We start from the raw sequence: 25,036 nt of genomic DNA, 5'->3' as shown, positions 1-25,036 counted from the left end.
GTCTTTGCTATTGTAAACAGTGCTGCAGTGAACATTCCTGTGCATGTGTCCTTATAACAGAACAATTTATATTCCCCTGGATATATACCCAGTAATGGGATTCCTGGGTCAAATGGAATTTCTATTTCTAGGTCCCTGAGGAATCGCCACACTGTCTTCCACAGTGGTTGAACTAACTTACCCTCCTACCAACGGTGTTAAAGTGTTCCTATTTCTCCACATCCTCTCCAGCATCTGTTGTCTCCAGAGTTTTTAATGATCACCTTTCTAACTGGCGTGAGATGGTATCTCAATGTCATTTTGATTTGCATTTCTCTACTGACGAGTGATGATGAGCATTTTTTCATATGTGTTGGCCTCATGTATGTCTTCTTTTGTAAAGTGTCTGTTGATGTCTTCGCCCACTTTTGAATGGGCTCGTTTTTTTTTTCTTGTAAATCTGTTTTAGTTCTTTGTAGATTCTGGATATTAGCCCTTTGGCAGATGAGTAGATTGCAAAAATTATTTCCTGTTCTGTTGGTTACTGATTCACTCTAATGATCATTTCTTTTGCTGTGCAGAAGCTCTGGAGTTTAATAGGTCCCATTTGTCTATTTTGGCTTTTGTTGCCAATACTTTTGGTGTGTTAGTCATGAAGTCCTTGCCTATGCCTATGTCCTGAATGGTTTTGCCTAGATTTTCTTCTAGGGTTTTATGGTGTTAGGTCTTATGTTTAAGTCTTTAATCTGTCTGGAGTTAATTTTAGTGTGGGCTGTCAGGAAGGGGTCCAGTTTCTGCTTTCTGCACATGGCTAGACAGTTTCCCAACACCATTTATTAAACAAGGAATCCTTTCCCCATTGCTTGTTTTTGTAAGGTTTGTCAAAGATCACAAGGTTGTAGATGAGTGGCGTTGCCTCCGAGGCCTCTGTTCTGTTCCATTGGTCTATATCTCTGTTTTGGTACCAGTACCATGCTGTCGTGATTACTGTAGCCTTGTAGTATAGTTTGAAGTCAGGTAGCATGATGCTTCTAGCTTTGTTTTTTTTTTTCTTAGAATTGACTTGGCGAGGCCGGGTGCGAGCCTGTCATCCCAACACTTTGGGAGGCCGAGGCGGGTGGATCACGAGGTAAAGAGATCTAGACCATCCTGGTCAACATGGTGAAACCCTGTCTCTACTAAAAATACAAAAAATTAGCTGAGCATGGTGGCACATGCCTGTAATCCCAGCTACTCAGGAGGCTGAGGCAGGAGAATTGCGCGAACCCAGGAGGCGGAGGTTGTGGTGAGCCAAGATCGCGCCATTGCCCTCCAGCCTGAGTAATAAGAACGAAACTTTATCTCAAAAAAAAAAAAAAGAAAGAAAGAATTGACTTGGCTATGCGGGCTCTCTTTTGGTTTTATATGAAGTTTAAGGTGGGTTCTTCAAGTTCTGTGAATGTCATTGGTAGCTTGATGGGGATAGTGTTGAATCTATAAATTACTTTGGGCAGTATGGCCATTTTCACGATATTGATTCTTCCTAACCATGAACATGGAATGTTTCTCCATCTGTTTGTGTCCCCTCTTATTTCATTGAGCAGTGGTTTGTAGTTCTCCTTGAAGAGTTCCTTTACATTCCTTGTTAGTTGTATTCCTAGGTATTTTATTCTCTTTGTAGCAGTTGTGAATGGCAGTTCGTTCTTGATTTGGCTCTCTTTAAGTGTGTTATTGGTGTATAGGAATGCTTGTGAGTTTTGCACATTGATTTTGTATCCTCAGACTTTGCTGAAGTTACTTATCAGTTTCAGGAGATTTTGGGCTGAGACGATGGGGTCTTCTAAATATACAATCATGTCATCTGCAAATAGAGACAATTTGACTTCCTCCTTTCCTAACTGAGTACCCTTTATTTCTTTTTCTTGCCTGATTGCTCTGGCTAGAACTTCCAATACTATATTGAATAGGAGTGGGGAGAGAGGGCATCCTTGTCTAGTGCCAGATTTCAAAGGGAATGCTTCCAGTTTTTGCCCATTCACTATGATATTGGCTGTGGGTAATATTATTTTTTGATGAGATAATCTTTTTCTCATTGTTTGCTCATGTGAAGATCACTTGGTCATATATAGAAGGGTTCATTTCTGTGTTCTCCATTCTATTCTTTTATCCATTTATCTTTGTGGCAGTACCACATTGTTTTTGTTATTGTGGGTTTTAATATGTTTTAAAATCAGGAAGTATAATGCCTCTTTGTTCCTATTCATGGGTATTTGTCCATAGTTTATTATCAAATTTAAAAATTTTAATTGTATTTCTGTTAAAAGCTGTGCATTGGGATTGTTACAGAGATCATTTTGAATTTGTTTACCATTGTAGGTCATATTAACATCTTTGAAAAATTAAATTTTTTGACCCTTGAGCAAGAATATGTTGAATAATTTCTTTTCTTCTTTTTCCTTTTTTTTTTTGAGACAGCGTTTTTGGTCTTGTTGCCCAGGCTGGAGTGCAATGGCTGGATCTTGGTCACTGCAACCTCCACCTTTTTGGTTCAAGCAATTCTCCTGCTTTAGCCTCTCGAGTAGCTGCGATCACAGGCATGTGCCACCACGCCCAACTAGTTTTGTATTTTTAGTTGAAACGGGGTCTCTCCATGTTGGTCAGGCTGTTCTCGAATTCTGACCTCAGGTGATCTCCCTGCCTCACCTTCCCAAAGTGCTGGGATTACAGGCGGGAGCCACTGGGCCCATCCTGAGTTTCCTTTATTTTCATATATATTTGTATTTACCAGTTTTGCTTTTGCTGTTAATTTCTAGTTTCATCCAGTTTTGGTGAAAAACATATACTGTCTACTTTTGGTCTTCTTTATTTGGTGTTTTTGTTTTAAGACAGAATCTTGGCTGTGCACAGTGGCTCATGCCTGTCCCAGCACTTTGGGAGGCCGAGACGGGCAGATCACCTGAAGTCAGGAGTTCAAGACCAGCCTGACCAACATGGTGAAACCCTGCCTCTGTAAAAAAAAAAAAAAAAAAATTTAAAGAAAAAAAGAAAGACAAGATCTTACTCTGTCAACAGGGCTGTAGTGCAGTGGCATGATCTTGGCTCACTGCAATCTCAACCTACTATACTCAAATAATCCTTCCACCTTAGCCTCCTGAGCTGGAATTATAGACACACTATCATTCCTGGTTTGTTTTATTATTAGTAGGGTCAGGTGTTCACTATGTTGCCCATGCTGATCTCAGTCTCAGCCAAGTGATCCTTCCACCTTGGTCTCTCAAAATGCTGGGATTATAGTCATGAGCCACTGCACCCAGCTGATATTCCTAAATTTAATACAATTTGGTATGTGTCCTAACAGAATACACCAGGTGAAAATATGAATATGTGTATTATCTTGCTTTTTCATTTTTTGAGACAGTCTTGCTCTGTCATCCCAGCTAAAGTACAGTGGCGCAGTCTTGGCTCACTGCAACTTCTGCCTCCTGGGTTCAAAGCATTCTGCTGCCTGAGCTTCCCGAATAGCTGAGACTACAGTCATGTGCTACCATGTCTGGCTAATTTTTGTATTTTTAGTAGAAACGGGGTTTCACCATATTGGCCAGGCTGGTCTTGAACTCCTGACCTTTTGATCCACCTGCCTTAGCCTCTCAAAGTGTTGGGATTACAGGCATGAGCCACCACGCCTGGCCTTATCTTGCTTTTGACTGGAAAGTTTTGTACATGCCTGCTAAGCCTAGCTGTTCTGTGATGTGGTTTGGATGTGCGCCTAATGCTGTAATGTAATCCTCAGTGTTGGATGTGGAACCTGGTGGGAGATGTTCAGGTCATTAGGGGCAAATTCCTCATGAACGGCTTGACACCATCCTCTTGGCAATCAGAAAGGTTACACTCTACTCAAATGAGAGCTGGTTTATTAAGAGAACCTGGATCCTTCACCTCACAGTTACTCTCTTACTTACCATGTGATTAGTCCAGTTACTTTTTGCCTTCCGTCATGATTGTAAGTCCTGAAAACCTCACAGGAGGCAGATGCTGGCACACACTTCACACTTATTGTATAGTCTTCGGAACTGTGAGCCAATCCTTATTTATTTATTTATTTATTTATGAGCTGGAGTCTCGCTCTGTCGCCTAGGCTGGAATGCAGTGGCACTTTCTTTTCTCACTGCAGTATCTGCCTTCCAGGTTCAATTGATTCTCCTGCCTCAGCCTCCCAAGTAGCTGGGATTACAGGTGTGCACCACGACACTTGTCTAATTTTTGTTTTTGGTTTTTTTTTTTTTTGAGACAGAGTTTCACTTTTGTTACCCAGGCTGGAGTGCAATGGCGCGATCTCGGCTCACCGCAACCTCCACCTCCTGGGTTCAGGCAATTCTCCTGCCTCAGCCTCCTGAGTAGCTGGGATTACAGGCACGCACCACCATGCCCAACTAATTTTTTGTATTTTTAGTAGAGATGGGGTTTCACCATGTGGACCAGGATGGTCTCGATCTCTTGACCTTGTGATCCACCCACCTCAGCCTCCCAAAGTGCTGGGATTACAGGCGTGAGCCACCGTGCCCAGCCCTAATTTTTGTGTTTTTAATAGAGATAGGGTTTCACTATATTGGCCAGGCTGGTCTTTAGCTCCTGACCTTGTGATCTGCCTGCCTCTGCCTCCCAAAGTGCTGGGATTACACGTGTGAACCACCATGCCCGACCCTTTTATCTTTATAAATTATCTACTCTCAGGCATTTCTCTATATGCAGAATAATTAATACAGTCTATATTGTTGTCTAAGTTTTTTGTTTTTTTATTTATTACTGCAAATGGGGTCTTGATGTTTATAATGATTATGTTGCTATATATTTCTTACTTCACTTTTGTCAGTATTTGCTTCATATAATATTTTAGCCCTGGTGTGTGTGTGTGTGTGTGTGTGTGTGTGTGAATACTGGCCGGGCACGGTGGCTCATGCCTATAATCCCAGTACTTTGGGAGGCCGAGGCAGGTGGATCACGAGGTCAAGAAATTGAGACCATCCTGGTCATCAAGGTGAAACTCCGTCTGTACTAAAAACACAAAAATTAGCTGGGCATGGTGGTGCACACCTGTAGTTCCAGCTACTTGGGAGGCTGAGGCAGGAGAAATGCTTGAACCCAGAAGGCGGAGGTTGCGGTGAGCCGAGATCCTGCCATTGCACTTCAGTCTGGGTAACAATAGCGAAACTTTATCTCAAAAAAAAAAATATTGTGTGTGTGTGTATTCAGAGACACACACACACATTCACATACGCATACACATACAGATGGATATAATGTTTTATCTGAGTGAGTTAGAGAAAGTGCCACACTCTGAGTTCTCATTGTGAGTCCTTTATTGCTGGTGACCAAGAGGCAGCTAACACTCAAAATTCTCTTGGCCCCAAGGAAGGGGTTTGATTTCCTTTTATGTGTTGCTTAGGGTAAGGGAGCAAAGCGGAAGTTTACAGAAGCAGAATAAACAAGTTAGGGGAGGAAACTGGTAACCAGGGGAGGTGGAGGTTCTCATGATTGCTAATTACTAAGAGTATTTCCATATAATCGATCACGAAGGAGTTATTCACAATAGCAGGTAGACTTACCAAGCAGGACATGGTTACCTCGGTTACAGGTACTGAGAACAGTGTGACTCAAACCTCAACAGTTCAAGGCTCTGAATATAGTGTGACTCAGGGAGGGAGAAGCTAAGCTGGAGCTTGTCAGACTTACTTCTAAGATGGAGTCAGGTTAGTTCATTTCAATAATAGGTATGGATTCCTGGTAAATCGTGGAATTTACCAGGAATTTACCAATATAGAGAACTGCCGTCTCTACTAAATATACAAAATTAGCTGGGTGTGGTAGGACATACGTGTGATACCAGCTACTTGGGAGGCTAAGGCAGGAGAATTGCTTGAACCCGAAAGGGGGAGGTAGCAGTGAGCCGAGATCCCATCATTGCACTCCAGCAAGAGGGCAACTCAGTCTCAAAAAAAAAGAAAAAAAAATGGAGATTACATAAAACATCTTAAAGCTAAAACAATATATTTTAATCTCATAACTACTTCAATTTAATACTATGCCTCTATATTTTTCAGTTATTAAAAAGTGTAACTCTAAGGGTTTATATACCATTGTTATGATAGTAAAGAATTTTTACCTGGGTGTGGTGGCTCACGCCTGTGATCCTACCAATTTGGAAGGCCGAGACAGGTAGATTATTTCAGGTCAGGAGTTGGAGACGAGCTGTCCAATATGGTGAAACTCTGTCTCTACTAAAAATACAAAAGAAAAAAAAAAAGTAGCTGGGCATGGTGGCGTCTTCCCCAGCTGCTTGGGAGGCTGAGGCAGGAGAATCGCTTGAGCCTGGGAGGAGGTTTTGGTGAGCTGAGATCATGCCACTGTACTCCAGTCTGGCAATAGAGTAAGACCCTGTCTCCAAAAAAAAAAAAAAAAAAAAAAAATGTGTCTCTATGTTTGTATTTAATGGAGAGCTTTACAATTATATATGGCTTTATAATGCTATCCAACATCATTTTAATATTCAACCGAATGGATGCATTTTAGGATTTGTCTTTGTTTATATGCAGTCTCACTGTGTTGATCAGGCTGATCTTGAACTCCTGGTCTCAAGTGATCTGACTGTCTTGGCCTCCTAAAATTGCAGGATTATATTCATGAGTCACTGAGGTTTGTGTGTGTGTGTGTGTGTGTGTGTGTGTGTTTTAGTAGAGACAGTTTCCTCACGTTGCTCAGGCTAGTCTTGAACTCCTGAGCTTAGGCAATTAGCCCGCCTCGGTCTCCCAAGTGCTGTCTCACTGTGTTGGCGCATTATTTATTTTCATCTTGTTTTTGAAGTCTTTATTTTCATCTTGTTTTTGAAGTAAAATAATTTTGAACCAAGTATTAATGGTTAAAAATTTTTTATTACATTAAAATTTGGAAAGTTCGCAGCTTTTATTTACCTTCAAGTGTCCTCGTATTACTTTTGACATATATTCTAGGATTCCTTTCATGAATATATTGATTGTTAGGACCGGCCTTCCCTTCCCCCTACCACAGTCAACTGGAAAAACCCCAACGACAGTGGAAAAGTACTGCCATTAATGTTTAGCTAGGTTGTAAAACCCCAACCCCCTCCTTCCCTTTTCGCGGCAGGCCTCGAAACCCTCCTTTGTTAGGAGATAGCTGATAAGCCGCAAGAAACTGTGCCTGAGAACGAGCACGTCCCCTCTCTCGCTCAACGGCAGTGGAAAAGTACTGACCTCACCCCTTTCCCCTTCCCCCTAACCAACTGCAGTGGAAAATTACTAGCTCCTGCTATTATATAAGCCACTCAGCCCACCTCCTAGGCGCAGCTACCCACTTCGGTTTGTACAGTGGTGCTTAGTCCGCCCGGAGCTCCTAATAAAGCTTGGACGTTCCATTGGCTTTATTTTTTCTACCATCCGGCACGGCAAGCCTAAAACTACAGCCAGACATTGATCTACTTGATGATGCCAAATAAATTTTGTATTCTGTGCAATTTTATATTTTTGTGTTAAATATTCTAGGGTTTGCCACCTCATATCAGTTAATTGTGTTTTTATTATCTAGTTTATAATACTCCGTATGACAGTATTTAAGTCTGAACAATTTAAGACAGTGTTGAGTAAATCAAATATGAATTAGCCATAAGTCTAGTGCCAATATAATTATCTGTTTGTTTGTATAAATATTATTCCTGTATTTTTTTTATAACTTGTATATTTGCTCTGTAAGGTTTTTTGTGAATGGTTGTTTAATTCTAAGTGAGCAGTCATATACATCCTCCTAATTTTGACATTATGAGTTTCGCTCTTGTTACCCAGGCTGGAATGCAATGGCACGATCTCGGCTCACTGCAACCTCCGCCTCCTGGGTTCAGGCAATTCTGCCTCAGCCTTCTGAGTAGCTGGGATTACAGGCACACGCCACTATGCCCAGCTAATTTTTTGTGTTTTTAGTAGAGACGGGGTTTCACCGTATTGACCAGGATGGTCTCGATCTCTTGACCTTGTGATCCACCCACCTTAGCCTCCCAAAGTGCTGGAATTACAGGCATGAGCCACTGCACCCGGCTGAATCTGTATTATTTTAGTGTGGGAGAAGCAGTTTTGAATTTAAAGATAATTTGAAACTATGATAAATCTGTATCTCTCTTAGGTATTATTGTTTATTTTTACTTGTCCAAAACACATAACAAAATTTAGAATAAATATTGTTTTCTTTTTTCTTTGAGATGGAGTTGTGCTCTCTCACCCAGGCTGAGTGTAGTGGTGCAATCTCGGCTCACTGCAACCTCTGCCTCCTGGGTTCAAACAATTCTTGGCCTCATCCTCCCAAGTAGCTGGGATTACATGTGGGCACAACCATGTCCAGCTAATTTTTTTGTGTGTATGTTTTTTTTTAGCAGAGACTGGGTTTCACCATGTTGGTCAGGCTGGTCATGAACTCCTGACCTCAAGTGATCCACCTTCCTCAGCCCCCTAAAGTGCTGGGATTACAGACATGAGCTACTGCGCCCTGTCCAAAATATTTAAATATATTTAGCATAGTCTTATTAATGATACTGACACTGTCATAAAACATATTGCTAAAATGCTTTGATCTTGCAAAGGTAAATCTCAATATACATTAAACAACCACCAGTTCTCCCATTTTGTGGCCCTTTTGAAACACCACTGTTTTGTTTCTGAATATAACTGTTTTACATATCATCCAATCTCTGTATTAATGTGACTGGCTCACTTTATTTTGCATAATGTCATAAAGATTTATCTTTATAGTTATATTTTTTGCTTTTTGCAAACTAAATGATATTCCAGTATATTTATATTTCAAATTATATTTGCTGAATAGGTTGGTGACAGAAATTTGCATTGCTTGTACCTACTAGCTTTCAGTGACACTGCTGCAATAATTATGGGTATGCAAGTGACTCTTTATATGACCGAATATGTGAAAGTTTATACATGTGCTGCATTCTACTTTCTTAACTTTATATTATTTTTTGTTGTTGTTGGCTTACAGTATACTTAATTAAATTTATATTCTTAGAAAATTAATTTAGTTCTGTAGCTTTGCAATGTGTTTTGAAATAAGAAACTGCAATTTGCTTGTTTTGAATATTGTTGGGTTCTTTATTGTCTCTTGAGATTTCATATACTTTTGGAGTTGTTGTTTCTATTTTTTTGGAAAAATTTGAAAAACATTACATTAACTCTGTAGATTACATTGAGCAATGTTAATTATTTCAACCTTTGAACAATAGCACACTCAAATGTGTGTTAATTTCTATATATTTGTGAATTTTTCCCTTTTTTTCTATTATTGTTTTATATTCTCATTGCATTTTGGTTATAGAAAGCAACCCATATAGTTTCAGTTTTAAAAAATTTATTAAGACTTCTTTTTTGACCTAACAGGTGGTTCTTTCAAGGGGAGTGTTGTATGAGCTAATGAGAAGGGTGCGTATTCTGATGTTAAGCTTCCTTTTTTTTTTTGAGATGAAGTTTCACTCTTGTTACCCAGACTGGAGTGCAATGGCATGATCTCAGCTCACTGCAACCTCCGCCTCCTGGGTTCAGGCAATTCTCCTGCCTCAGCCTCCTGAGTAGCTGGGATTCCAGGCACGCGCCACCATGCCCAGCCAATTTTTTGTATTTTTAGTAGAGACGGGGTTTCACCTTGTTGACCAGGATGGTCTTGATCTCTTGACCTCGTGATCCACCCGCCTCGGCCTCCCAAAGTGCTGGGATTATAGGCGTGAGCCACCACGCCCGGCCTTGATGTTGAGCTTTCCATACCTTCAATGTTGAGAAATAATTGTTTTATACTGCTTTCATTTTTCTGTTTCCTCACTAGTATTCTTTTCTTTTAATTACAGAAAGTGGGATATTGAAATATTCTACTATAATTATATTACTCTCTGTGTGTTTCTGCAGTGCTGTCAATGTTTGCTTTATATTTTTTGAACCTCAATGTGAGATACACATACACGTACAAATTTGTCATAAGTTTCCAGTGACTGAATCTATATTTTTTAATGTCCTTCTTTGTCTCTTTGGAGTTTTGACTTAAAGTACATTTTATTATATATGACAGGTTTTGACTTAACTTGTAGCTGTGTAATATCATTTTGACCTCTTCTTCTCTCATTTGGTTAATATTTACAAAAAAATCTACTTTTATCTTGGAACTTTCAGTCCCTTTTTATTATTAGCTCTCAACTGACTCTTATGGAAAGGCAAGCTTGATTGGAAAGTTTGTTATATATAATATATGTCACATAATTTGTATATAAATTTTACTTATATAATTTTCTGAAAGCGAAACATGAATGTTATTTTATTATTTTATTAGATTCTTGTATCTTTGTCTTTCATTTTCTCTCTGTCTTCCTTTTTTCACTTTATATTTTTGCATTGATATGCTTTCACTTCTCTCATATTTTCTTTTATATATCTATACAGATATTTCCTTTATGGCACCTTTGAGATTGCATACAAACTCTAGAAGTTAAAATGGTTTTAATCTGGTAAAACATTATCTTCATTTGCATACAAAAATTCTTCCTCAGTACATCTGCTCTCAAGTTTGATATTGATGTTGTTAATTATATCTTTTTATGTTACTACTTATTAACAGATGTTTATCATCACTTCTATGCTTTTATCTTTCAAATTTTAGAAAATGATTAAAAATGTTTTCTGCCTCATTATGATAATGCTAAAGAATGCTATTATTGTGCGTGTACATATCTTTCCCAGAATTTTTTTTTCTTGGTAGGGTTTTGTGTTGTTTTCTTATATTACGTTATTTGCAGTGGAAGGAACTCCTTTCAGGATCTTTGATATGTAAGGTATGTGCAGTGCCAATATTCTTTCTTAGGATTAGGTTATTTTGGAAGGTCTTTTATTTTGATGTGGTCGGACAGTTTTGTTATTTGTGTTATTCTCACTGAACAGCTATTTTTTTTTCAAGACTCTGACTATATCACCCAGTTCCATTCACGTCTAACGAATTTTTTTATAAGTTCATTGGCTATCTCATAAGACTATTCTTAAAAATGACACATGATTTTATCTTGCAGTTCCCAAGATTCTTTTGTTGTCCCTGACTTATCTCTATAATTTATGTTTTTTGATATTATTATTGTTCGGTAGAAAGTCCCGCCATCTTTCCCCCAGGTTTCTTGCCCCCACCCTCCCCTCAGGCTTCCTGCTGCCCTGAGTAAAGCCCGCCAAGCCTGCTCTGTTCTGCCCAGCAACGACAAGCAGCCAACCATTCCAGCAGTAAAGCCCGCCAAGCCTCAGCCTGTCCTGAACCGACACATAACCCTCTGAGCCACCTCAGCAGCCTGCCCATAGACGGACAGCCTATCCTAAGCTCCCACGACACTCCGCCAGCCCTGTGTCCACGCCCGGTCCACCCCCCTATAAAACCCTCCTACCCCAGCTGCGCAGTCGCAGCCAGCCCCGATCTCCTTCCTTTCCTGGCCTGCCTGCTGGTCCCAATAAACCTGAACTTGGCTTCCAACTCTCGCTCGAGCTGTTACTTGGGATCGGGTACTGGGCAGGGGTCTACAAGGGGGTCGCACAATTATTTTCATTATTTTTCTGATTTTTAAGTTGTCTTTTTTTTTATTTCACTTATTGTGTAGTATTTATCTTAAATGTTTAAAAATAATTCATACAGTGGCTCCTGCCAGAGGTCATGGCGCTTGCAAAGGCGAGGTCATGAGTTCAAGGCTAACCTGAGCAACCTTATAAGCTCAAACTGATTGGCAAAAATAATAATAATAATAATTCATACATATTTACATTTTTAGGATTGCTTACCGAAAGTTTGATAATGTTTTTGATGGGCCATGTTGCCCTAATATTTTGTATATATTCTAATTTTTGAGATTTGGATATTGAAAACAAGCTGCCTGTCACTGTCTTTATAATGTATGTAGCTTGCCGGGCGCAGTGGCTCACGCCTGTAATCCCAGCACTTTGGGAGGCCGAGGCGGGTGGATCATGAGGTCAAGAGATCGAGACCATCCTGGTCAATATGGTGAAACCCCGTCTTTACTGAACATACAAAAAATTAGTTGGGCATGGTGGCATGTGCCTGTAATCCCAGCTACTCAGGAGGTGAGGCAGGAGAATTGCCTGAACCCAGGAGGCGGAGGTTGCAGTGAGCCGAGATCATGCCATTGCACTCCAGCCTGGGTAACAAAAGAGAAACTCCGTCTCAAAATAAAATAAAATAAAATAATGTATGTAGCTTTGTCCTGGCACAGCCTGAAACCAATTCTCTTGCCTAGAAATTTTGGAAGTCTCTCAAACATGTTCTTAGAATGTGACTGGTCTAAAATTTTGTGTGTTTTTTTTAAATAAAGAAATATGTTAATCCCAGCACTTTGGGAGGCCGAGGTTGGTGGATCGCGAGGTCACGAGATTGAGACCATCCTGATCAACAAGGTGAAACCCCGTCTCTTGTAAAAATACAAAAAATTAGCTGGACATGGTGGCGTGTGCCTGTAATCCCAGCTACTTTTGAGGCTGAGGCAGGAGAATTGCCTGAACCCAGGAGGTGGAGGTTGCAGTGAACCATGATTGCACCATTGCACTCCAGCCTGGGTAACAAGCGAAAGTTTGTCTCAAAAAAAAAAAGAAAAATAGTAATCACTTTTTAATAGTAATCACTCTCTACACCTGTTTCCTGTCTGTTTCCTGTGCTGCAGTCTCTCTGCCTCTATAACACATACCTTTGATCTAAACAGACTAAAACTGTAATTCCAAATTATACCATTTCTTTTAGCACTTTATGTCATGGGAGACAGATACAGACACCAGTGTCTGGAAAGGGCCCTAGAAACCAGAAAGATGTATGTGCCACTATTTTTTTGTCTTTTAAAAAAGAAACCAGGAATTTGCAATTTACTTCTGAAAACATCATGTTATATTGGGGAGCAGAAAGAGCTGTGTCAGGTAAATCTAACAGACTTTTTTTTTCTTCTGTGGAGCTCTTTGCATTATGCTCACCTGGGGCACTGCCCACAATTATTTATAATTTTTTTTTACAAATGTATTCTGGTCAGAATATTTATCACATTTATTTGTCTACAAGGAGTTAGGACCTGTGGTATTTTGCTGTGCCATCTTACTTACGTAGTTTGTATAATATAGATTAGATTTGTAAAGTATATTCATCTGAGTCTAGTAAATAAAACAATTTGTTATTTTTATTTCTTTCAGTTTTGAGTTATTTTCCCAAAGACCTTTGGCTAAAGCAAACATAAATTCTTTCCAACAAGAGATACTGACAAGATGTGGAAAATGTGGACAATGTGGCAAAGCTTCTACCCGATCCTCAACCCTTACTATGCATAATAATTCATACTGGAGAGAAACCGTACAAGTGTGAAGAATGTGGCAAAACTTTTAAGCGTTCTTCAGACCTTACTAAACATAAGATAATTTATACTAGAGACCAATCCTACAAATTTGAAGAATGTGGCAAAACTTTTAACCAGTCCGCAAGTCTCACTACTCATAAGATCATTCATACTGGAGTGAAACTGTACAAGTGTGAAAAATGTGGCAAAGCTTTTACCCGATCCTCAACCCTTACTGTGCATAAGAGAGTTCATACTGGAGAGAAACCCTACAAATGTGAAGAATGTGGCAAAGCTTTTAGCCAATCCTCCACCCTTACTATACATAAAATAATTCATAATGGAGAGAAACCGTACAAGTGTGAAGAATGTGGCAAAGCTTTTTACAGATTCTCCATCCTTACTATACATAAGATAATTCATACTGGAAAGAAACTGTACAAGTGTGAAGAATGTGGCAAAGCTTTTAAGAGTTCTTCAGACCTTACTAGACATAAGATGATTTATACTAGAGACCAATCCTACCAATTTGAAGAACATGGCAAAACTTTTAACCAGTCTGCAACTCTCACTACTCATAAGATTATTCATACTAGAGTGAAACCTTACAAGTGTGAAAAATGTGGCAAAGCTTTTAACCAGTCCTCATGTCTTCATATCCATAAGAGAATTCATACTGGAGAGAAACCCTACAAGTGTGAAGAATGTGGCAAACCGTTTACGTACCAGTCAAGGCTTACTAGTCATAAGAAAATACATACTGGTGCAAAACCCTACAAATGTGAAGAGTGTGGCAAGGCTTTTAACCAATCCTCAGCCCTTACTGTGCATAAGATAATTCATACTGGAGAGAAACCCTACAAATGTGAAGAATGTGGCAAACTCTTTATGTACCAGTCAAGCTTTGCAAGTCATAAGAAAATACATACTGGAAAGAAACCCTACAAATGTGAAAAATGTGGCAAAGCCTTTACCCACTCTTCACACCTTGCTAAACATAAGAAAGTTCATACTGGAGAGAAACCCTACAGATGTGAAATGTGAAAAGTGTGGCAAAGCTTTTAACCGGTCCTCAACTCTTACTAGACATGATAATTCATACTGGAGAGAAACTGGACAAATTTGAAAAATGTGGTAAAGCTTTTAATCAGCCCTGAACTCTTACTAGAGATAATTCATACTGGAGAGGAGCCCTACAAATGTAAAGAATGTGGCAAAGCTTTTAATTGATCCTCAACTCTTACTATGCATATGATAATTCATACTGGAGAGAAACATTACAAATGTGAAAAATGTGCCAAAGCCTCTAACAAGTCCTCAAACCACACTACACATAAGAAAATTCATAAGAGAAAATCTACAAATGTGAAAAATGTGCCAAAGCCTCTAACAAGTCCTCAAACCATACTACACATAAGAAAATTCATAAGAGAAAATCTACAAATGTGAAAAATGTGCCAAAGCCTCTAACAAGTCCTCAAACCATACTACACATAAGAAAATTCATAAGAGAAAATCTACAGATGTGAAAAATGTGCCAAAGCTTTTAATCATTCTTCAAACCTTACTAAACGTAAGTTAAGCAGTCCTCGATTCTTACTACTCATAAGATAATTCATACTGGAGACAAATCCTACAAGTGTGAAGAATGCAGTCATCAGACCTTACTAGTCACAAGGTAATTAATGCTGGAGAAGAGCCCTACAAATGTGAAGAATGTGGTGAAGCCTTTAGTGCATTCTCAAGCCTTACTCAACATAAGATGATTCATACTGAAGAGAAACCTTACAAAGAATGGCAATGCTTTTTAACTACTCAAACCTTTCTAGTCATAAGATAATTCATAGTGGAGAGAAACCTTACAAGTGTGAAGAATATGGTAAAGCTTTTGACTGACCCTCAACCTTTACTATGCATGAAATGATTCATACTGCAGAGAAACCCTACCAATGTGAAGAACGTGGCAAAGCTCTTAAATATGCCTCAACTCTAATGAAACGTAAAATAATAAATACTGGAGAGAAACCCAACAAATGTGAAGAACGTGGCAAAGCTCTTAAATATGCCTCAACTCTAATGAAACGTAAAATAATAAATACTGGAGAGAAACCCAACAAATGTGAAGAATGTGGCAAAGCTCTTAAATATGCCTCAACTCTAATGAAACGTAAAATAATAAATACTGGAGAGAAACCCAACAAATGTGAAGAACGTGGCAAAGTTTTTAACTGGTTCTCAACCCTTACAAGACATAAGAATTCATACTGAAAAGAAACCCCTAGAAATGTAGATAATATGGCAAAGCCTTTGTGCATTCTCAGCTTTTAATAAACGTAAGATAATTTGTACTAGATAGAAACCCTACAACTGTGAATGGTATGGCAATGCTTTTAACTGTTTTTTAAGTCATACTAAACATAAGAAAATTTATAATGGAGAGAAACTCTACAAACCTGGAAGATGTCACAGTAATTTTGACACACCTCAAACTTTTCTTTTTTTCTTTTTTCTTTTTTTTTTTTGACATGGAGTTTCACTCTTGTTGCCCAGGCTGGAGTGCAATGGCACAATCTTGGCTCACCACAACCTCCACCTCCCAGGTTCAAGTGATTCTCCAGCCTCAGCCTCCTGAGTACCTGGGATTACAGGCATGCTCCACCCTGCCCAGCTAATTTTGTATTTGTAATAGAGATGGGGTTTCTCCATGTTGATTAGGCTGGTCTCTAACTCCCGACCTCAGGTGATCTGCCCACCTCAGCCTCCCAGAGTGCTCGGATTACATGCATGAGCCACCATGCCTGGCCACCTCAAACTTTTCTAAATGTAAAAGAAAGTATAGTGGTGAGAAATTTTAGAAATATAAAAAATGTGACAAAGCCTGTAAATGATTGTCGCACTTGATTGTAGGTAGAGTAGTTTATACTGGACAAACTTTGTTTTTGACGGAGCCTTGCTCTGTTGGTAGGCAGGTATGCAGTGGTGCAATGTCTGCTCACTGCAACTTCCAGCTCCCTGATTCAAATGATTCTCCTGCCTCAGCCTCCCCAGTATCTGAGGTTTCAGATCCTCACCACCACATCCAGCTAATTTTTGTATTTTTCAGTAGAGACAGGGTTTCACCATGTTGGCCAGAATGTCTCAATCTCCTGACCTTGTGATCTGCCCACCTTGGTTTCCAAAAGTGCTGGGCTTACAGGTGGGAGCTACTGTGCCCGGGTGTACAAACTTAAAAGTGTGAAGAATGAGGCAAAACTTTTAACCTATGCTCACACCTTAATACAAGGAAAGCATTTATTTATACTTGAGAAAAACTGTGTAAATATAAAAGATGTGGAAAAGGCATTAATATCTGCTCACATCATAATAGTACTTAATAAAAGCATTATAAATGGAATTACTGTCAGGATCTTTCAGAAAATACAAGCTTTTAAAGTGAAGAAGTGTATTTATGTTGACAAACATTACAAATATAAAGAGGGTTGTTTATTTGTATCACAGATCTTACTGTACATGTTTGTACTAGAGGAAAACCCTGAAACAGTTGCTGAAACTTTAACATCAGAGAATTTATATTGGAGAAAACTCCAAATGTAATAAATTTGAAAAAATGTTTTTTCAAAAACTCTAACTTAGACAACTCCAGAGGGTTCTAAGATGTATTTTTGTGAATGATGTAAGTATGAAAAAATTAATTCAAAATTGAGTCTATGTAAGTATCAGAGAATTCACAGTAGAAATAACTAAGGTGGCCAGGCATGGTGGCTCATGACTGTAATCCCAACACTTTGGGAAGCTGAGGTGGGTGGATCACAAGGTTAGGAGTTTAAGACCAACCTGAACAAATGGTGAAACAGTGTCTGTACTAAAAACACAAAAATGGAGATTGATCCAAGATGGCCGACCACTAACAGCTGAGGACTGTAGCTCCCAGTGAAAGCCCAGAGAACGAGACGACGCCACACTTTTAGAAAAATTTTCGTCACTCACCGATCAGCCGATTCCCAGTGGAGGAGCCCCACGGGTCGCCAGCGCGACTCTTGTGGCCGCCGCAGCGGTTTTGCCGTCTAGGCGCAGCAGCTCTTCATGCAGAGCCAACGGGACTGCTTCCCCTACTGACCGGAGTTTGGAGCTCCGGGAAGTCAGAGCCGCTTGTTGCAGACTCAAGAGGGAAGCCAGACCAGAGATTCCCGGGCAGAAGAGCACCATCAGTCTTATCGATGCTATTTAGGCCGCCACAGTGGGTTGCTCGGATCCCAGCACTGGGAATCAATAAGTCGGACGTCGACTCAGAAAACTAATTAGAAAGGCGGGTCATCTACAATGAAGGGAAAAAAACAGCCTAAGAAGGCCGAGCATACCCAAAATCAGATCCCATCAGCAACGGAACAAGCCGTGATGGAAAAGGACTCATCAGTAACGGAACAAGCCCTGATGGAAAAGGACTGTGTTCCATTATCTGAAGTAGGCTTTAAAAGGTGGATGATAAGAAACTTCTGGGAGTTAAAGGAACTTGTTCTAACCCAATGTAAAGAAACTAAGAACTTGGAAAAAAGGTTCGATGAAATGTTGAAAAGAATAGACAATATAGAGAGGAATACAAATGAACTATGGAGTTGAAAAATACAACACGAGAACTTAGTGAAATATGTACAAGCTTAAACAGCCGAATGGATCAAGCAGAAGAAAGGGTATCAGAGGTCGAAGATCAACTTAATGAAACAAAACAACAAGACAAGAATAGAGAAAAAAGGATAAAAAGGAATGAGCAAAGTCTCCAAGAAATATGGGACTATGTGAAAAGACCTAATATACGCTTGATTGGTGTACCTGAATGTGACGGAGAGAATGAATTCAAGCTGGAAAATACTCTCCAGGACATTATCCAGGAAAATTTTCCTAATTTAGCAAAGCAGGACACTATTCAACCCCAGGCAATACAGAGAACACCACAAAGATATTCCTCAAGTAGACCAACCCCAAGGCACATAATCGTTAGATTCACCAAGATCGAAACGAAGGAGAAAATATTAAGGGCAGCCAGAGAGAAAGATCAAGTTACCCATAAAGGTAAGCCTATTAGGCTTACAGCAGATCTCTCAACGGAAACCCTACAAGCTAGAAGAGAGTGGGGGCCAATATTCAATATACTTAATCAACAGAACTTTCATCCCAGAATATCATATCCTGCCAATTTAAGCTTTACATATGAAGGAAAAATAAAATCTTTCAGGAACAAGCAAGTACTCAGAGATTTTATTACCACCAGGCCTGCTCTACAAGAACTTCTAAAAGAAGCATTATACACAGAAAGGAACAACCAGTATGACCCTTTCTAAAAATACACCAAAAAGTAAAGAGCATTAACATAAAGAAGAATTTTTATCAACGAAAGGACAAAATAGCCAGTTAATATCAAATGGCAGCAACCCTAAATTTAAATTGACCAAATCTCCCAATTAAAAGATACAGACAAAATCTAACGGTATATCCAAAGATATACATAGACTCAAAATAAAGGGTTGGAAAAAAAAAATGTACCAACCAAATGGAGAGCAAAAATAAATAAATAAAAAGCAGGAGTTGCAATTTTCACATTTGACAAAATAGATTTCAAAGCTACAAGGATACAAGGGTAAAAGGATTAATGTAATAATAAGAGATCTTAACACCCAGATACATAAGACCCATAATGAGATTTAGATTCAACGAGACAGAAAATTGATAACGATATCCGGGACTGGAACTAAGATCCAGAACAAATAAACTCAATAGAGCTCTCCATTTTAAACACACAAAATATATATTCTCCACAAAATCTAACGATATATCTAAAGATATACAAAGACTCAAAACAAGGGGATGGAAAAAAAACTCACCAACCAAATGAAGAGCAAAAATAAATAAATAAAAAGCAGGAGTTGCAATTCTCACATTTAATAAAATAGATTTCAAAGCTACAAGGATGCAAGGGTAAAAGGATTAATGCAACAATAAGAGATCTTAACACCCAGATACATAAGACACATAAAGAGATTTAGATTCAACGAGACAACAAATTGATAACGATATCCAGGACTTGAACTCAGAGCCAGAACAAATAAACACAATAGAGGTCTCCATTTTAAACACATAAAATATGCATTAACCACTTTAAACACTCAAAATATTGATCGGCCATTATTGAAACCCATTTTAGGAATGAAGTAATATTCCTTTTTCCCTCTTTTTCTTTTTTTTCCCTTCTTTAAAAAAATAAAATAAATAAATAAAAAAGAAGAAAATGTCACTGAAGTGTAAATATTCCCTTTAAAATACATATTATAGTGCTCTGGGAGGCTAAGAAAGTTAAACATAAAAACAACAGAAACAACATTATTTAATTCTAGCTAAGTGCTCTGGACTGGTGGAGGAAGAATGGAACCTCTTCAGTTTATTGAGAAAAGTCATAAGCTGGTGACAAAAAAGAGTTGAAGACAGAAACGCGCCAAGCTGAAACATTCTCCCTGGCATAACCGGAAGCGCCAAGAGGGCTTGGCAAGGCAGGAAACTTCCCTCAGTACAATTCGGCTCTGCTGCCGCTCTGCTAAGCCATCACCCCAGATTGGGCATCCCACCATCAGGAATTCCAGCCTTCCCTCACCACCCTGCTCTGCCCCAGTCCCTCGTGGTGTAGTATTATGCTCCTACCGGTGGTCCCATCTGATCCTCACAATTAGCAAAAAAAAAAAAAACAAAAAAAAAAAAACCACAAAAATTAGCCAGGCATGGTGGCACACACCTGTAATCCCAGCTACTCAGGAGAGTGAAGCAGGAGAATCACTAGAACTCAGGAGGTGGAGGTTACAGTGAGCCAAAATCACTCCACTGCACTCCAGCCTGGGCGACAGCAAGACTTCATCTAAAAAATAAAATAAAAATTAAAAACTAAGGCATAGATACTTTAGGCATTACACTAAATCAGAGTGTTGAGTTTAAAAAAAATCCCAAACTAATATTGGTAGGTAGATCGATTATTTGTTTATACCTGTAAAAGTAGAAGTATTTTTTGGAAGGTTATAATTACATTCATAGTATATTATTTTTCCTTGACAAAAAGTAGGTATTTTTCTAAAAGCTAATGATGTAATTCATCTCTGAAATTACTTCATGCTATTTCTTTATATTGTAATTGCATGTGATCAGTTGTCACTGCATCAAGATATAAGATATTCTTTTTTTATTAGGTGAGCATTATTTATGACTTTCTATAGAAGAGTAAGGTCATTAAAATGGAACATGCATGATGAAATCTAAGTGGAGACACTCCTATTGAATGATGCATGAAGTAGGTGTTCAAAGTAATATTCTTCCACATTATAGTGAGAAAACTTTTAAGTTTTATTAAAATTAAATTAGTAGTATGTCATTTTCCTAAATATACTTTAGTAAAATGCAGTACATTAAAAATTTTTCAGATTACATGGAAAATTAATTTTTTAATTAAACATTTTTTTAATACATTAAGACTATTGTGCATTCGATGAAAGAGTGTTCTTATGCCACTACCATTTTTTATTTTTTGAGATGGAGTCTCGCTCTGTGGCCAGTCGAGTTTAGTGGCACTATCTCAGCTCACTGCATCCTCTGCTCCCAGGTGCAGGCTATTTTCTGCCTCAGCCTCTTGAGTAGCTGGGACTACAGGTACATGTCACCACGCCCAGCTAATTTTTGTATCTTTAGTAGAGACAAGGTTTTACCATGTTGGCCAGGATGGTCTTGATCTCTTGACCTCGTGATCCACCTACCTCAACCTCCCAAAGTGCTGGGATTATAGATGTGAGCCACTGCAACTGGCCTATTATGCCAGGAACTTTAACGTAACCCATCTTACTTAACGGTGTAGGTAAAAGTAACAATATACTATTTGGTAACATAATGGAGGAACATCTCTAGTAATCTTTTTGTCAGTAGCTTTCAACTGCAAATAAGTTAAAAATTTTTAATTCTGCTGGGTCTAGGCACAGTGTCTCATGCCTGTGATCCTAGCACTTTGGGAAGCTGAGACAGGATCACCTGAGGTCAGTAGTTTGAGACCAGCCTGGCCAACATGGTGAAAACCCAGCTCTACTAAAAATAGGAAAATTAGCTGAGGATGATGGTAAATGCATATAATCCCAGCTACTTGGGAGACTGAGGCAGGAGATCACTTGAAACTGGAAAGCAGAGGTTGCAGTGAGCTGAGATCTCGTCCCTTCATTCCAACAAATGAAAATATATATATACAAATATTATGCATATATTTATGCATTAAACTATATATGCATGCTGTAGGTTTCTGTTTTAAAGATTTTTGTGTACATATATGTGTATATGTTTAGGCCGTATACATGGCTTTTTTTTTAAGATGGAGTTTTGCTTTTTTGCCCATGCTGGAGGGCCGTGGCACGATCTTGGCTTACTGCAACCACTGCCTTGTGGTTTCAAGCAGTTCTGCCTCAGCCTCCCAAGTAGCTGGGATTACATGCTCACCACCACACCCAGCTAATTTTCATATTTTTAGTAGAGATGGCATTTCACCATGTTAGTCAGGCTGGTCTCAAACTCCTAACCTCTTGATCTGCCCTCCTCAGCCTCCCAAAGTACTGGGATTACAAGTATGAGCCACTGCCCATGGCTTACAGTTTTTAGTTTTAGCCACCTAAGTGTAGCCAAATCCTTGGTCATTTTCTCAGAAAATATTTTGAGATCATGGCAGCTTTTGGGTTTCAACAGGTCTTAGTATTTTGCATGCAAACTTAACTATGTTCAGAGTGACCAGTCATGGGATCACAAGCACCATCTCCCCTTTTACTCTCATGCCATTACCATTGGCACCAGAAACTTCAGGTTCCCCAAGCTTAAAGTAAAAGCCTTAAACTACACTGGCTCCTCCCATTCACTGTGCTGTCTGCAGAACAGTGTTCAATAACAAAATTCTTAAGATTATGACTGACAAAATGAAAACAATAGCACAAAAACTTTTTGATACTATCAGCCAGGTTTATGACAAAGACAAGATATTTCAAACATTGTTATCTTTCTATAAAGTTCTAAAGTTTTTTTAAAGGGATGACGTTTATTCCCTTTCCTTTTTTTTTTTTTTTTTTTTTTTGAGACCGAGTTTCGCTCTTGTTACCCAGGCTGGAGTGCAATGTCACGATCACGGCTCACCGCAACCTCCGCCTCCTGGGTTCAGGCAATTCTTCTGCCTCAGCCTCCCGAGTAACCATGCCCAGCTAATTTTTCGTATTTTTAGTAGAGACAGGGCTTCACCATGTTGACCAGGATGGTCTCGATCTCTTGACCTTGTGATCCACCCGCCTCAGCCTCCCAAAGTGCTGGGATTACAGGTGTGAGCCACCGCGCCTGGCTTTTTTTTTCCAAATGTTACAGTAAAACCAGGTGAAAGAGAATGGTTTTAGCAGTGACGGAAAAAAATTAAAAGGTATAGCTGGGCATGGTGGCTCATGCCTGTAATCGCAGCACTTTGGGAGGTCGAGGCGGGTGTATCACAAGGTCAGGAGTTCAAGACCAGCCTGGCCAAGATGATAAAACTCCATCTCTACTAAAAATACAAAAATTAGCTGAGCGTGATGTCCTGTGCCTGTAATGCCAGCTACTTGGGAAGCTGAGGCAGAGAATTGCCTGAACCCAGCTGGATGGAAGTTGCAGTGAACCAAGATCACACCACTGCACTCCAGCCTGAGCGACTGATTCAGACTCCATCTCAAAAAAAAAAAAAAGTACAAATCTGGGGTTTGGCCATTAAAAGTTATTTAGAACAACTGAAGAGAAAAAGACAAGGAGTTGTTTTGCGTTTGATTCACATTACAGGCCTTCCCACCACCCCAAAGCCTAATACTTGTTTACCAAGTCAAAAAAGAGACAGTTGATTTCACAAGCTGGAGATTTGAACTTGAGTAAGACATTTATAAAAACCTAGACAGGGCAGTGTCCTTCCCAGCCCAGGTGCCACTAGGCACAGCAGAAGAGGCTAAAAACAACAGGGAAGGTTGGACACTCCAGGTTTGGGAGTATAAGCACTCCACTTTGGCTCAGGGATTTGGGAAGTAGGGTAAACAAAACCTACTTGGAAAAGCATTGGGGAAGAAAACAAACAATTGCCTTTTGCAGGAGTGGGGACAGGGAAGGAGGTAGGGCCATGGACAGGAGGATTTCACGTCAGTAACCAAACTTGGGAAGCTATAAGGGACCATCTTCAACTAGCCTTAAGAGGAAAATAAAATGGCTGATGGGAGAATCCACAGGATGGAGAGGAGGAAAGGGAATGTGGCTAGGAAGAGGCAATAGCCCATTCCTTTCTGGGCAAAGGAAAGCACCCAGGGCACCAGGTCTAGGCAGTGACCTCACAGTGCAGTTTTTGCAGCTTAGAAATCACCTACCTGTCCCCATCTAGCTACTCATTCTGCTCAGTGCTGTCTGGTGCAGGGCCACTCTGGCCTTAGGGAGTGGATGGCTCTGTAGCCTGTGGCTCTGCCTCTTCTGAGGCTGCACTAGCCTCTGCCCCCTTGGCCTGGGACTCCTAGCTCTTAGGGGTTGCAGTCGCCTTTCCTTCCTGGGCAGTGCCTTTGTTGCTGCAGGTACAAATCTCCCCCTGCTCCTGCTCTTCTTTTGTGGGTGAAGAGGCAGAAGAATCACCCCCACCCTCCTTATGATTCCTCTTGAAGGACAGGCCAATTTAAAAGGCTTTGTGAAAGAGAATTTCTTCATCTTGGGGGTCTTCATGGGGCAACCTCCCCCTTGGCCTCAACATCCTAGCTAGGGGTGCTGGCTCGATGGCATCACCAGTGGTCCCAGCTGCCTCATCTGTTCCATTCACGGGGGTGATTCCCCTTAACCCTTGGGGGATAAGTCTTCATTGCTTTTCACATGGCCATTCTCCTGGCCCTTGGCTTTCACAGGAGAAGCAACTTCTGCCTCCTTGAAGATCAAGTCGCCCTGGAAGCATTGGAGCTCTGAGTGCCCATGATGTGGGTCCACTGGAGGGTGCCTGGAGTTGCCCTGGGCTCCCCCCACAGGGGATAGTACCGCAGGATTGCTCAGCATGTGGAGGGGTGGGGCTGGCACTGAGGGGGAAGCCGAGCTGTACCTCTGCTCTGTGGCTGACCTGCTATCTGTACCCACCATTGCTTAGCTCTGTGCCAGAATTCTAAAAATATTTTCAACTTGATGGATAAAATATGCATTCTGTAAAACATGATGTTTTGAACTGTATATACATTGTCAAATGCTTAATTTGAGCTCGTTAATGGTAATCTCACATAGTTACCATTTTTGTGGTGAAAGCACATGCCATTGTCATCACTTTTCCAAAGTCCAAATGCACTATTATATAGTCATTGTGCTGTACCAAAAATATGTTGAACTTATTTCTCCTATATAATTAAAATTATGTATTTATTGACATCTTGTTGCAGAATTTCAAAGACTCCAGAGACTGTTGAGGTTGCAGAAAAAGTTTATTTTAGGTATACACCAGCCCAGCTTGGAAACAAAATGGCTGAGCCCTTAACAAAGACCGGGCTTGACTTTTTATGCATGAAGGATACAGTGGCACAAAAACAAGTTTGCAGGTGTATAAGGAAGGCAATTAGCAATAATAGGCACTTAACTTTGGCTTACATATGACTG

At 39.8% G+C, this 25,036-nt stretch overlaps 1 protein-coding gene and 1 pseudogene across 1 annotated transcript in view; one reads left to right on the top strand and one right to left on the bottom strand.

Annotated features, from left to right (window-relative positions):
- LOC100414379 (uncharacterized) overlaps positions 1-23,516 on the top strand; it is a 92,652-nt gene extending 69,136 nt beyond the window's left edge. The window contains 4 exon segments of the mRNA XM_078362084.1: positions 13,360-14,401; positions 14,403-14,461; positions 14,539-14,717; positions 22,850-23,516. Of these exon segments, the coding sequence (XP_078218210.1) occupies positions 13,360-14,401; positions 14,403-14,461; positions 14,539-14,717; positions 22,850-22,953 (1,384 nt within the window). The 3' untranslated portion in view covers positions 22,954-23,516.
- Positions 23,517-23,801: 285 nt separating this feature from the next.
- Positions 23,802-24,372, bottom strand: LOC100412231 (MARCKS-related protein pseudogene; annotated as a pseudogene).
- Between the last annotated feature and the right edge of the window lie 664 nt (positions 24,373-25,036).

This window comes from Callithrix jacchus, chromosome 22, assembly GCF_049354715.1.
Source record: "Callithrix jacchus isolate 240 chromosome 22, calJac240_pri, whole genome shotgun sequence".
Classification (NCBI taxonomy): Eukaryota; Metazoa; Chordata; class Mammalia; order Primates; family Cebidae; genus Callithrix; species Callithrix jacchus.
Note: the sequence above shows the minus strand (reverse complement) of the source record. Positions and strands in the feature narration are given on the sequence as shown.